General features: G+C 50.8%; 1 protein-coding gene across 1 annotated transcript in view; it reads right to left on the reverse strand.

Moving 5' to 3' along the window:
• Positions 1–12840, reverse strand: part of FAT2 (FAT atypical cadherin 2) — a 56275-nt gene that overhangs the window by 25611 nt on the left and 17824 nt on the right. Inside the window, exons 4-9 of the mRNA XM_080555664.1 lie at positions 7085–7146; positions 5911–6222; positions 5111–5321; positions 2534–2673; positions 810–1085; positions 180–390 (exon numbers count right to left, since the gene is read on the reverse strand). Coding sequence (XP_080411790.1) covers positions 180–390; positions 810–1085; positions 2534–2673; positions 5111–5321; positions 5911–6222; positions 7085–7146 — 1212 coding nt within the window. The remainder of the gene's footprint in view (positions 1–179; positions 391–809; positions 1086–2533; positions 2674–5110; positions 5322–5910; positions 6223–7084; positions 7147–12840) is intronic.

The following is a 12840-nucleotide window of genomic DNA, read 5'->3' on the forward strand; positions in this document are numbered from 1 at the left end:
AATTACTTGCTTGCTCTAGATTTTCTCTGGATAGGAAGGGAATGAGAGTTTAGAAATGGGAAGCCATTTGCTGTTCTTTGCAACAACTAGAGAAAGCTGGACAGCTGGCTGGCCACCAGCTACAGCACGGAAGCAGAGGCATGCTCATAGCCCAAAGTGCCTTGCTGCATGGCTCTCACCTGCCTGAAGAGAGTAGTGGATTTCAGCATTGGCTCCTTGGTCCTGATCGAGCGCTCTGACTTGTATAACCTCTGTGCCCACCGCTGCTGAGTCCAGCACTTCTGCTTCGTAATGGATGGTGCTGAACTGCGGGGGGTGAAGGTTGCAGTTCTCCACGTGGATGATGACCCGAACAAAGTTCCTCTTGATGGGCACCTCCTGGTCCCGTACCTGGATGACAGGGTGGAAGAGCAGGTACTGTCACACTTAGGGAGCAGGCAATCTTCTGTGCACGGGGCTCCCACTGTTTTGTCAGGACCGTTACAGAGGCTGACGGGTTTCACTGGTACCAACCCCTCCTGCAAGTTTCAGAGCCAAAGCACAACCATGGAGTTGAAAGCAAAATTTAACAATTATTTGTGTTCCTGGTACAAGAACCCAGTGGCTCTCTGATGAAAGTAGCTGGGTGAAGGGCGTATTACATGGTTATGTTAATTAGATTTATATAGTAAAGTTTAACACCCTGCTTTCCTCTTCCCTGTCACTCTAGGCAAATTCTCTTTCAAAGACTTGAACTAGTCTGAATTTTTTCATCAACCCGTATATCCTGGTGAAGCTGAGGGACTTGGCAGGGTTTGGTTAGGACTCACCATCACTGTTAGGGTGTGTTGTGGCATGGGCTGAGAACTGAAGCCTTCTGCTGTTGTGAGGGCCCCGCTGCTAGGATCCAGCTGGAAAAGTCTTGTGCTTTTGGGGTCCACGCTGCCATGAATGGTGTAGATGAGCCCCTTGCCTTTGTCCTTGTCTGTTGCGCTGACTTGAAGGATTTCCCTCCCCGAGGGGGTATCTTCAGGTATCCTCACCTCGTAATGGCTCTCCAGGAACTGGGGACGGTGCTGGTTGATGTCAATCACGTGGATAAAGGCCTGTGGAGACAGCACAGTGAGGGCAGCAGAGCCTCGAGAGCCATGATTTATGGAGCCATGCAAAATCTCAGCTCCTATTCCCTCTTGGGTGGGCCAATGCTCTGAGCCCTGTAACCATCACAGCCTCTCCAACGCTTGGACCATGGTGACTGGGAACCCCTGCTGTGCCTTCTTCACGTGTGTGGAGAAGCTATGCAAAATCAAAGTTCATGATCTGCACTTTTTAGACAAATCTTCCCCTTTGAGAGCAAACCTCTGAGAATGGCCTGCCTGAGTCCTAGTTGCAAAGTCACCTAGTTTCTTCTGTTGGGTCTCATACCCTGACTGTCCCTCACCCCCATACTGACTTGTTGACTGCATCTGAGGAAGTCCCAAGCAAGTGTAGTAATTTGTTTCCTTTAACAAACCTGAACATGCTGTGGGTGTTTTGCACCAGCAGGTTTCCTGACATCTGCCAGGGGCCTTGAGTGCCAAAATAAACTTGGGGATGAGATGCAAGGTGGCAGGGAATGCACACCAGGCAAGGCAGGGCTTTGTTTGTTTATTTGGAGCAATACCTGAAGATAGTTGAGATAGCTCCCCGTTAGTACTGCGTTTCACAGGAACAGCAGTGCTCCTTATTCATCATCCCCCACAAACCTCCCCAGCCAATTTCCCACGATAAGCGTCACTGGTGGGTGACTCATGTTCTAGGCCTTCCTCAGTAGGGAGGGCTGCATTTTTGGCTGCATCTTAGTTATGGAGAAAATGGTTGGTGAAAGATCAAGCCCTGAACACCCCTCCTGAGGGTAGCTAAAGATATGTGAACCTCGGCAGCCACAGGAACGGGGGCTCAGGGACATGCCTGAGAGCAACGTGCCTCCTTTCACCTGCTCTTGTTTTCATGTGGCAGCTCCGAGGACACAGCACCTCTGCGTTTGCCCCGCTCAGCCCCAGGCAGCTCCGTGCTGTTACACTGTTAGGGCTCCGTGTGCTGGAGCAGCCCAGGGCAGGGCCTGACCTCACCTCCTGAAGCTGTGTCTGTGCCGGGTTTACACAAGGCAGCGAGTACCAGGCTGTGGTCCCACAGACCCAAGCATGACCTAGCTGCACACACATTTACCTTATGTCTTAGTATGTTGTTCCAGCCATGCTGTAATTTGGTCTGAGCAGCTGAGAGCGAGCTAAGGCCTGAGTGTGAACTGCCATCCCAGCTTGGCCAGTGGTGTAGCTGTGTCCTTATATATCAGCGGGAAAGGATGGGGCTTTCCTAGACTGTTTGTGTTTCCAATAACATAAAAAAAAAATCTTAGTCTGGGACTTGTGCAAGACTTGTGTCACTGTGTAATGATAGATCATGGTGTAATGAGATTCTTGTACCTGGCACCTGATCAGTGGAGTCAGAAGAAAGATTCCCTTTGGCATATACTCATTCTTGATGGGGTTTCTACTAAAGCAGAAAGGATTACCTGAGTTTTGATGGTAGTGGACCCATCGGTGACTTCTACTGTCAGGTTATAGCTTGACTTCTTCCTTGCGTCAAGGGCTCTTGCAATCACCATACTACCTGTACTCTTTTCAATATCAAAATCCATGTCATCATCGCCGCCTGAAATAAGAGAGAAATGAGAAAAAAAAAAAAAAAAAAAAGGAAATGGTGGGAGAGTTACAGCTACATTTCTGTCTGGGGCAAGCTACAAGCACCTGCATGGCAAAGGAATTCCAGGAGCTGCCTGGAGATCTGAAGGATGAGGATCTCCCCTCCAGACACCGTACACAAACCACACACCAAGCTCACGCCCAGCCACAGAGATACGTGGCATGCCAGGCAGTACACCTGGCATGGGGGTGTGTAGGCATTCATCCTTGGCATTCAGCTAGTTGGAGACAGTGCCATAGGCAAGGTTTCCCCCAGATCTGGAAAATCAATACAAAATGTGATGGATGGACACAAGAGACAGGGAGGACATGGAGAAGCTGGACAAGGAGGTAGTCAGGCATGATGACAAAGGAGTATGAGAGGAAAGATGAGGGAAATCAGAGAAAATGAGGGGGAGGAGAGGAGAATGGATGCACGTATGCATATGATGTCCTGGCTAGATTTGCAACAGACACATTTGAGCATTGATTTATTTGCACAAGGCCTCTAGCTGTGCAGCATCACATGGACCAGGGGCCTGCAGGGCTGAACAATGCTCCTGCTGGCCTCCACTTCAAGGTGACACCATGGGCATGCCAGCAGTGATCTTCATTGCCATGGCTGGGAGCCTGCGAGCTCCTGAAGCAGCCCAGATCTGGAACAGTTGGGAAGGCAGACGGTGCTTGCAGGGTGATTAGAGCCCACTGCCTCCATCCCAGATGGCCCCATAGTGCCAGGAACCACGGCCCGAGCAGCTCAGCACCAGCAGGCTGCCCCTCACGCTGCTCCTGCTCAGCCCTGGCGTGGCAGCCCCGCTCACACGCCTCACTTGCTGGTGGCCTCCTAGTTCTCCATCACAGATGAAGCACCACTACGTTGTTCTGAGATTTGGCTAGATAGAAGCAGCTTTCTGCCATAGTATTCCATCTTTCAGCTCCTCCATTCTTGGCTACCAGGTGCTATGGATTCTGTTTTATGCTCATACCAGCTGGGAAAATGTTGGCTGGATGTTAAATGACACACCTTCCCTTGCGGGAGAAATGCAGGGGTTGCCAGCCATCTGGAGCAGCACCCTCCTGCTGGGAAGGAGACAGAAGGAAGCAGAGACAGAGGAAAAGGGAGGGACCCATAGATGCCTTTCCCTTACAGAAGACAGAAGGGTTCCCTCTGCATGGTGCCAAAGGGAAAGAGGAAGTCCAGGAAAGGAGAGCCATTATTTTAATGCTGCTTTTTTTAATGCTGTATTTTTAATGCTGCTTTGTGAGAGTTTTTGCCAGCACCACCAACCCCAGTGACAGAGCCTTTGTGGACTGGGAAAGGCAAGATTTCGAGCAAGGAGATGAGGGCTCCTGGATCTCTGCCTCAGCTGCCTGACTGCCCGCTGCTGGGACGCTGGGCTGGTGAAATGAGGGCCTGTCCTCTTCCCCTGCTACAGAAACCAACAGCACCCTGACTGGCACTTCGGGTACCAGGGACCACCAAAGACGAGATTGAGCACACAGGCAAGTGCTCAGCAGGTTCAGGATGGGATAAGGTTCAGAGGAAGGCGTCGTTAATGCTGCAAACCCACGCAGGCACTGCTGCTGCCAGATAAGCCTCGCGCTGATACTGCCTGCTCCTTGCAGCATTGTATCTCCCGTTGCTTAATTGTATTTATGCACCATTATCCCTGCCCTGACATTCTAACGGAGAAAGCTATTCACTCGCCCAATTAAGGCTTTGTTTGACGAGGGCTAGCCCTGCAGGCAGTGTCAGGAAGAGGCTGTGCGAGGCAGATTGGGGCAACACTTCAAAACACCAAATTACCTGAGCACAATTGGCCCTCGTTTGTAGGACCAGTTCTGCACGCCCACTGCCTGACGAGTCCCCGGGGGGTGACAGCCCACGTCCCCTCTGCCCTGGCAACCCGTGTCTCAGAGGAGGCCCTAGAGCCACTTTGGTTTCATGTCTACGTCACCCCCGGGATGCTGCGAGGTGGAAGCGATGGCCCCACCAGGCAGGTCCAACCAGCTCCCTGAGGAACCCTTCCTTCTCAGCTCCCTGGTGGGACCGTGGGCTCTGCAGGCAGGCAGAGATGGGGCTGTCTGCAGGACCCAGCCAGACCGTGGATCCTCACAGGGTGCTTTACCGTAACCTACAATGTCCCTCGACTCCCAGGAGGAGCTGGGTTTGGCATGCCCTGCCTTTCGGGAGACATCAGAGAACGCCTCCAACACTGGTAAGTCGCAGAATGTCATTAAAGCAGTGTGTTAGATAATTGCACTTGGCAGCAGAGCCCTTGGACAGTTGGCTTTGTCTAGTGCAGCCCAAGCCTCTTGGTTTCTGTGAGAAAGCTTTCCCTGGAAGCCGAGGGAGCCGGGGCAAGTGCTCCGGACACCCTTGTGTCTGTGCAATTTCTGTGCCTCACCTGTGATATTGAACCACACTTGGCTGGGGCCCATCTCGATGCTGATCACTCCCACCATGTGGTTCACGGGATCCGTCTCCATGACGGCAAAGTTAAAGTGGGGCTCGTCGAAAGCCAGAGGCTCCGAGGAAGGGCCGGGCCGGGCGACCCAGCTGATGTGAAGCCGCACGTGGGAGGAGAGCGGGGGGCTGCCGCCGTCCGTTGCCTTGACCTGCCGGGAAATGCAGGGTGAGGGCTGGTTTGGCAATCTGCTACATGAACCGGGGCTGACTGGGGTGGTCAAAGCCCCCTGGGAAGCTGCTTCTCCCACCCACTGGGAATTTCAGGCACCCAAAGTCCCACAAAATAAATCTTGTCCCAGTAGGCCGTGCTCTGGCCTAGGTGGAGCCGTGCGACCCAAACTCCTCTTGGCCACCAAGCAAGCCTGCCGAGCTACATGCACAGCAGAGGCCTGGATCACAAGCCTTGTTGTGAAGACCCACAGAAATGGGTGAGCCCTAATCCTGAAACTCAAAGGCTGTTCATGTTCAGGTCCACATCCAGATGGGATTGTGGGTCATCATGTCCATCTCTGATAGTGCATGGGACAGTCCACTTCAAACTTCTCCTCAGTTTTTTATGGCTTCCCTTCTGCATCACCTCTCATGCCCTCCTTCCCAGTTTCTCTCTCGCTAGCCCACCCTTGTCTCATAAAAGATCTCCTCCCACCACTGCATTTCATCCACCTCTTTCCTTCTTTTATCTTTTCTGTTTCTGCACCCTTCCCTCTCCACCCACTCCCTGTTTCCCTCTCCTCTCACCGTCAGTATGTTGTATTCAGACGCAGGAAAAGCCTTCCTGGAGAACACCATGCCAGTTGTGGGGTTGATGGTGAATATCCCCTCCTCCTCCTCCTCGATGGTGTAGGTGACCTGGCTGTTCTGGCCCTGGTCGCGGTCTGAAGCAATCAGCCTGTAGACCGGCAGTGGTGTCTCCGAGGCTTCTCTCTCGGGGAGCTGCACCATGAAGAGCTTGTGGGGGAAAGTGGGGGGACTGTCGTTGGCATCCAGGACTTGTATCACGACTCTGCTGGTGGATTTCAGGGCTGGGTCCCCATTGTCGGAAACAGCCACCTGCCAGCAAGCAAAAACAGAGCTGCTCATTGTGACCTGGGCTGTGAGCTGCCAGCCTTCAGGCTGAAGGTAATGAACGTTTACCTATTTCCCTCATCCTGAAGGATGATAAGGTTTTCATGTGGATCTGCATTTGTACCTCAGTGTTTTCAGAGGCATTTCTCCTTTCCGCAGAGCAAAACCTGGTGGCTGTACCTTGCAAGGCTTGTGCAAGTAGATGGCATGTGCTGCAGGGCTCCTGCTTTGCAGTGGGGCAGGGCAGTGGGGCAGACCCCACTGCTAGGTCAGGCTGTTGTCATTAGGGGCCACGCAACCGAAAAGCTCAGCCTGTATTGCAATGGCTGAGCAAGTTATTGCCCACCCTCGCTTCACTGTGCCTGTGCATGCTCCCAGCTTGTTGCACTGCAGACAGAAATGTTTTATCCTCAATCACCCTGACAGACTGAAGCAGCCTGAGATCCCTATAATGTAAATACATATAGCTTGGAGCAGCTAGGGATGGGGGCAGGCAGTGCAAAGCTACAGAATGATATTCGGTACAACGAGATAAATGACGGTGGATTCCTCTTTCTTTGGCAATTTTATTATTCATCCTGCTAGAGGACAATTCCAGCCCTCTTCCTACATTCCCACAGCTTCCAGAACAGGCCTTTTGCTCCAGTCTTCAGCAAGGAAATAATAAACCCTGCAGTCCTGCTGCAGCTGTCTCTTAGGGCAACGCACACCATTTAATTAAGTTTCCCAGCAGTTGGGAGCTGATGGGATGAGATTCTTTCTCTGTGCTCCAACTTGCAAAGAAAGTTCTTTGAGGACTTAATACACTTGTAAGTAAGTAAAGCTAATTACAATCATCATTACCCACCTCTAGGATATGTTCAGCCTTGTATTCTCGATCCAGCTGCCGCGAAGTCGTAGAAATCAGACCTGCCAAGGAAAAAAAACCACCTTTGAGCTTCAAGACTCAGCTTCCAAGGAGAATAAGGGCTGATCAAATCCCCATGTGCCCAGCATGAGCCTGCCCATCAGAGCTGTTCCCTGCTCCCGTTGGGACCAGAGGAGAACAACGGGTACCTGCAGAGAGCATCTGCCTACTGCAACACGCAGGGTGGAGGGGCTGCTCTCCCTCCTCTGACTGCAGGGACCCCGAGGGATGGGTCGCCCACCAGATGCCCACCTCAGCCGAGGGCTGTGAAGACCTTGTGGTGAGGCACTTGGTGAGAAAGGCTGCAGGACGGTGAAAACAAAACCTTTCTTATGCCTCTAAGTAAGAAACGTTCTGTGTGCACTGGCACAAGTTCGGCCTCTTAACATGTCTCAACTCCTATTTTCCCCGTGTTGAACCTTGCTCATTGTAATTTACAGTGTTTTGACAAAACTCTGCCGTCTGTCTTGGGAAATACCCTCTTCTACTGCTAGAACAAATGCATTGAGGCTAAAAATAAGGTACATTGTTGATAATAATGTCGGTGCATTATTTAACCCTTGCTGAGAGATGGGGTCAATCCCCTAACACCTGCAAAATTTGAGGGATTTCTAAAAAATATATATTGTTTAACTGCAGGGAATAGGCTGGATGCAGGGGGGAAAATACGGCTTTTATAAAATAGAGTTTAAATGAAAATCATCATAATTGCTTTTTTTTGGCCTAAGCTGAGTAGACAAAAGTGTGGAAAGGAAGGAGCTGAGGTTTGAGTTTCCATGTCTTGTGTGATAATAGTCCTTACCACATGCCTTGACTCTTTACCTTTGGTGAAAAGCAGCTCTGCAGCATTTTCACAATTACTTTACAGATGATGGAAACTGTGTATTTAACACATGATTTTCTGACAATGATTTTTCATTATTTTCCTCAAGCCAGACACCCGTGAGTACTTTTGTCTGTTCCCTGCACCTCCTGCTGTTCCGTGGTATTTGTTCTTCACTCAGGGAAGCCCTGCTTCCTCACACAAATAAAAAGCAGGGTGAATTCTCCTGGCAAGCACCAGCAGTGACGCAGACCCTTGCTGCTGGGAAATGCTTCGCATGGGAGGCAGTGTGCACTTGCAGTGGTGTGAGCTCGTGCGCTTGTGCATCCTGAAGAGCTTACAGATCAGAGTGGCGTGACCCCCTCTCAGCTCTCATTTTTGGTCCAAACCCAAGAAGTTTTAATTAATAGTATTGTTAAGAGTATCGTAGTTCTTTGGTGTATTGCTGTTTAAGCATGATGGGCAGGAGAACATTTCAAATGGCTGCAGGAAACACCGGGCAGCTGAAGGAGGGAGCGCGGAGCAGCTGCTTGGAACAAGACTATCATTAACTGTTTCCACTTGTTCTCTCAAATTATTCATGTTTGGCACCAGGCACTGCACCAGCATTTATTTGATGCCTTTACAATAATAAATCAACACTCCTTAATGTGCAATGACAAGAAGATTTGAAAGGCTCTGTTTGCACGTATGTCACGGATTTTTTTCTCTCTAATCTTCCTTCTGACATCTCGGCAGGTGACGAGGACTCGGCAGTGGCCTGGGAGCACCCTGGCTGGGGAGATCTTGAATTCTTCCCAGGCTCGTGGGAGGCGGTAGGGCTCCAACAGGAGCAAAAATCTCAATATGCATGGAAATATTCTCTTAGTAGCGGCCTAAACAGGGAATTGCAGCAGCGGTTTGCTGAGATCTGTGATGCTCCAGTCCGCATTGCCAAGAGGCTGGAGAGGGCAGGGAGCGAATTCTGAAACTCAGCAACTTCAGGGAATGATTCATGATTTTGACCTAACAGGTCCATAGGGCATGTAGCTGGATATTGCCAATGGAGCCACCCAGTACCTGTGCGGACACTGCGGACACTTCCAGTTTATCCGATTGCAAAATTCAGTTGCAACAGACTAATACCAAGTGTGCACTTGGTTACTGCATGCCAACTGATGGAAGGTAACTTAAACCACTCTAAAGAGATTATTTGGATCTGCCTGGCCACACCCTGAAATTCTTCTGCGACCTAACAATAAAAATGAAAGAAACAGGATCATAGCTGAGATTCTTACAGGTGGAGAAGGACTGTGATGGCAGATGGACTGGGACTTAATGGTTATTCTGAATGTCTACGTAAGATGCTCAGATCTGCTGGGAAGCAAGAGCTTCTTTGCAGAGCTGTCTCTGCTCTCCATCACGTACCTGTGCCATAACCCCGTCAGCATTTTGGGGTTCAGCTTCCTATCTGGTGATCACAAGTCAAAGGGTTGGCTTCTCCTCCTGACCCTGGCCAGACTCCCTCTGTCCCACACCCCATGCCCAGTCATGGCTCCCAGTTGCTCCCCAGAGGCGGATGCAGCTCTGCCATGAGGTCTGAAACCCCTCGTGGTTAAGGGTTCATCGCTCCCATTCCCGCACAGGGCTGCCACCACGCACAAACTGCCCGCGGTGCTCCCGTGGCAGCCAAGCAACCAGAGACAGGGAGACGGGGATCAGACGTGGTGCTTGAGAGGAGCCAGCTGGAATTAATGCTTATTTCTATTTGTTGCTGCTTGGTTGTACATCCTGTGAGGCCGGAGGGCTCAAATGGAAGTAGAAACCATTATTTAAGGAAAACTGCTGTCAGCTTTTGTGGCCTGGGGAAACAGTTCCTCCCTTCTTCCTGCTGCCACTTGCAAGGACCTGGGAAGTGCCCTTCAGTTTTTATTGAGAGTGTTCTGGTGTGTGCACGTGTGTGTTATCAGCACAATCCCTGCCCCGCTGGAGAGCTGCAGCCAGAGTGGGTGTCCTCTCTGTGCTCACGTAGATGGCCCCAAAGGTTTCTGCTGGGTCCTCTGGTGGCTGAAGAAAACTGCTGAAGGTCCTGACTGCACTTGGCCAACTACCTGAGCTCAGTGCTCACCTGGAGGTCCAGAAACAATCCTTTCTGCTGTTTACGTGCAGCTAGGCTCAAGCCCTGCCCTAGCACCTATCTACATGCAGCAATGGGAAAGATTGTCTGCGATTCTCCCGCTCGCTGCCTGGAAAGGGGAGAGAGGAAAGCTGGTCGTGTTGGAACAGGAGCAGCAAAATTAACAGTGTGTTGTTGTCAGGGAACAAAAAAGAGTAATAACTTCTGCTGGCAAGAGCAGAGCTGGGGTGGAGGTTGCTGGCCCCCCGCCCTGGCTGCAGGGAGGAAAATCTGAAATAGTTAAAATAGCCAGAATCAGGTTTTTAAGCAACAGGGCTTTCACAGGAGCTGGGGAGGGGAAGAGGCTGTTCCCCTGAAATCCTCTTTTTCTTGTCCCACTCTTGTTTCCATTCCACACTCTCTGCTCTCTTCCTATCACCTCCCCTTTTGTTCCGAGCTGTCTTTGCACTGCTCCGTGTGCACTGGAGCTGTGGTACATTGCTCGGGCAGCAGCAGTGCAGCCAGCCCTCACATTCGGGGCTGTGTCGGGGTGCTCTTCCACGGAGAGCAATGCAGACAACAACAGGCATCCATGGGAAGCCTGGGGACACTGACACAGCAGGAGAAACACCAGAACAAGCAATAGGCAGGAGCTGGAGATGAATAGTCCAAGGCAAAAGGGTTCTCCAGACAACCTTTCAGCAGGAGAAATGGCTTCATCCTGACTCTTCCTGCCACAGTCTCCTCATTCCTCCCAGTCCTGTTTGGACTGGAACTTGCTGCTTCGCATCAGGGACTCAAACCCAGCACAAAACAAGCTGAAAACTTTTCCAGCAAAATACCCCAAACCCACTCTCTCTCCATCTCTCCATCTATCCTCTCTATCTCTCTATCTGTCTCCCATAAAAGCCGCTCTGCACCATCTGCCAGGCTGGGCTGGAGAGATTCCATCGCCCATGGCAGAAAGCTTTCATCTCGCTGCGCAGTTTTATTCCCTCTTCTCATTACCCTTTCATTTATTTTCCCTCTTTTTCTCCACCCTCTTGAGGGAACTGAGAGCTGGAAGAGCTTAGAGCCCTTCTGTGGTGGTTCAGGGCTGCTGGAGGAGCCCAGCCCTGCTGAGGACAGTTGTCGTGGCTGTTTTTGTCTCCTGCCAAGGCCCCAGGAGGAGAAGTCAAGGGGCCCTGCTGGGTCTGTCTTCACTGGTCAGCCCACCCTCTCGGGATACTTCATCAAACGCAGAACGAGCTGGCTCCAGGAGCAAAAATAGGTTACTTGCAGCAGTGTGGCACCATGCCCTCAGCAATTATCCAGGGCTATTCTGCAGGGTTATTCCGGGTGTAGACATGCCTGTTGCAGGAGTCAGTCGGGTCCTTAATTCCCTCGGTGGGCACGACGAGAACAAGTTTCCTCCCCTCTCTCTCTGCCAAGGGGCTCCTACAGGGACAGCCCTGCCCAGGGGAGCGGGGTGCTGCCAAGCTGACCACTGGCCCTGCTGTGCTTCACCATTGGCAGGCTGGGTCATACAGACCTCTGCCATCTCAGGAGCTGAGATGCTAACGGGTCTCTTCATGATGGTTTCCTCTAGCTAATAAGGGAAGAGATGCATTTATTGCATTTGAACAACAAAAGATATGTCCTAACTAAAATTCCAGAATAAACCCCAGTGCTCTAGCAGCACTGCAGTGCTCAGATACTTGCGGTGCTTTCTCTTTTCTCCTGTTTAAAAGTAATTCCTTTGATTAGCACTTCACTAGGGCAACTGTATTTTGAATGCAACCCTGCACTGATACAAGTGACCAGAAACTGAAGCACCAGCGGTTCATCTGCCAACACTGCACTACCAGGCCGAGACCAAAGATTGTATTTTTTATTCTACTTAATGGAGCAACTAGCATGTCCTTATCTGCAAAACGAAAATATCACAGGGGTTCCAATAAGCTGCCTGCAGCTCAGAACTTTAGACAAGCTGTGATATTTTTTCTGGCAGTAGCAGCAGATGACTTGTCTTTAGATACTGTAAGCACAAGGATATAAACTGCTCAGTTTATGCCAATGTTTGCAGGTAGTCATTTGTTCTTTTGGATAACACTCATGCGAAGAAAAGGAAAACTGAATCCTCATCAGGCTTGGAAGCAGGTCCTTAAACAACCTCCAAGCTCAGGGTTTAAAGAAGAGACCTCCAGCAACTGGCCAAGAGATAAGATCAGCTCCTAAGTTTCTTATGGGACTGACAAAGGTATCACTCTTCACATGCAAATTACCTGACTGTAGAGAGAGATGGATGGGAGGTGACTCACACCTGACAGAGCTTTTTTTGTCTAAAATGGGAATTAAAGGGTTGGCTTAGAGGTGAGGCGTCTCATTAGCAGATGTTCAAATTTTGCCAGTGCCCCTCGTCTTTTCATAAAACCCAGCAGCTTTGGAGCATGGCTTTGTGGGGCTGTGCTCACACCAGGGTGAAAGTTTCCCTTGCTAAGAGCATGGAGAAGGCTGGGTTTCCTGCAGGGTGATGGGTGCAAGCAGGAACCCAGCACTTGTGCAAGCTGTCCACGGGGCTGAGTTGTGCACATTTATTTGGGCTATGCGGGAAGGTCGGATACAGAGCAATGCCCTGACCTGGCTCAAAGACTTTTGACTGGAGGCAGCTGCAGCTGGGGTGGCAGAGGTGCAGCTGACATCTCCAGCTGTATCCACATGGTGCCACGTACAGACACCCTATGAATCTCTTGCAACCAGAAGGATTTCAGTGTTTCAGCATAACAGTTACTTTCTAAA

Source organism: Anser brachyrhynchus, assembly GCF_964034855.1.
Source record: "Anser brachyrhynchus genome assembly, chromosome: 14".
Classification (NCBI taxonomy): domain Eukaryota; kingdom Metazoa; phylum Chordata; class Aves; order Anseriformes; family Anatidae; genus Anser; species Anser brachyrhynchus.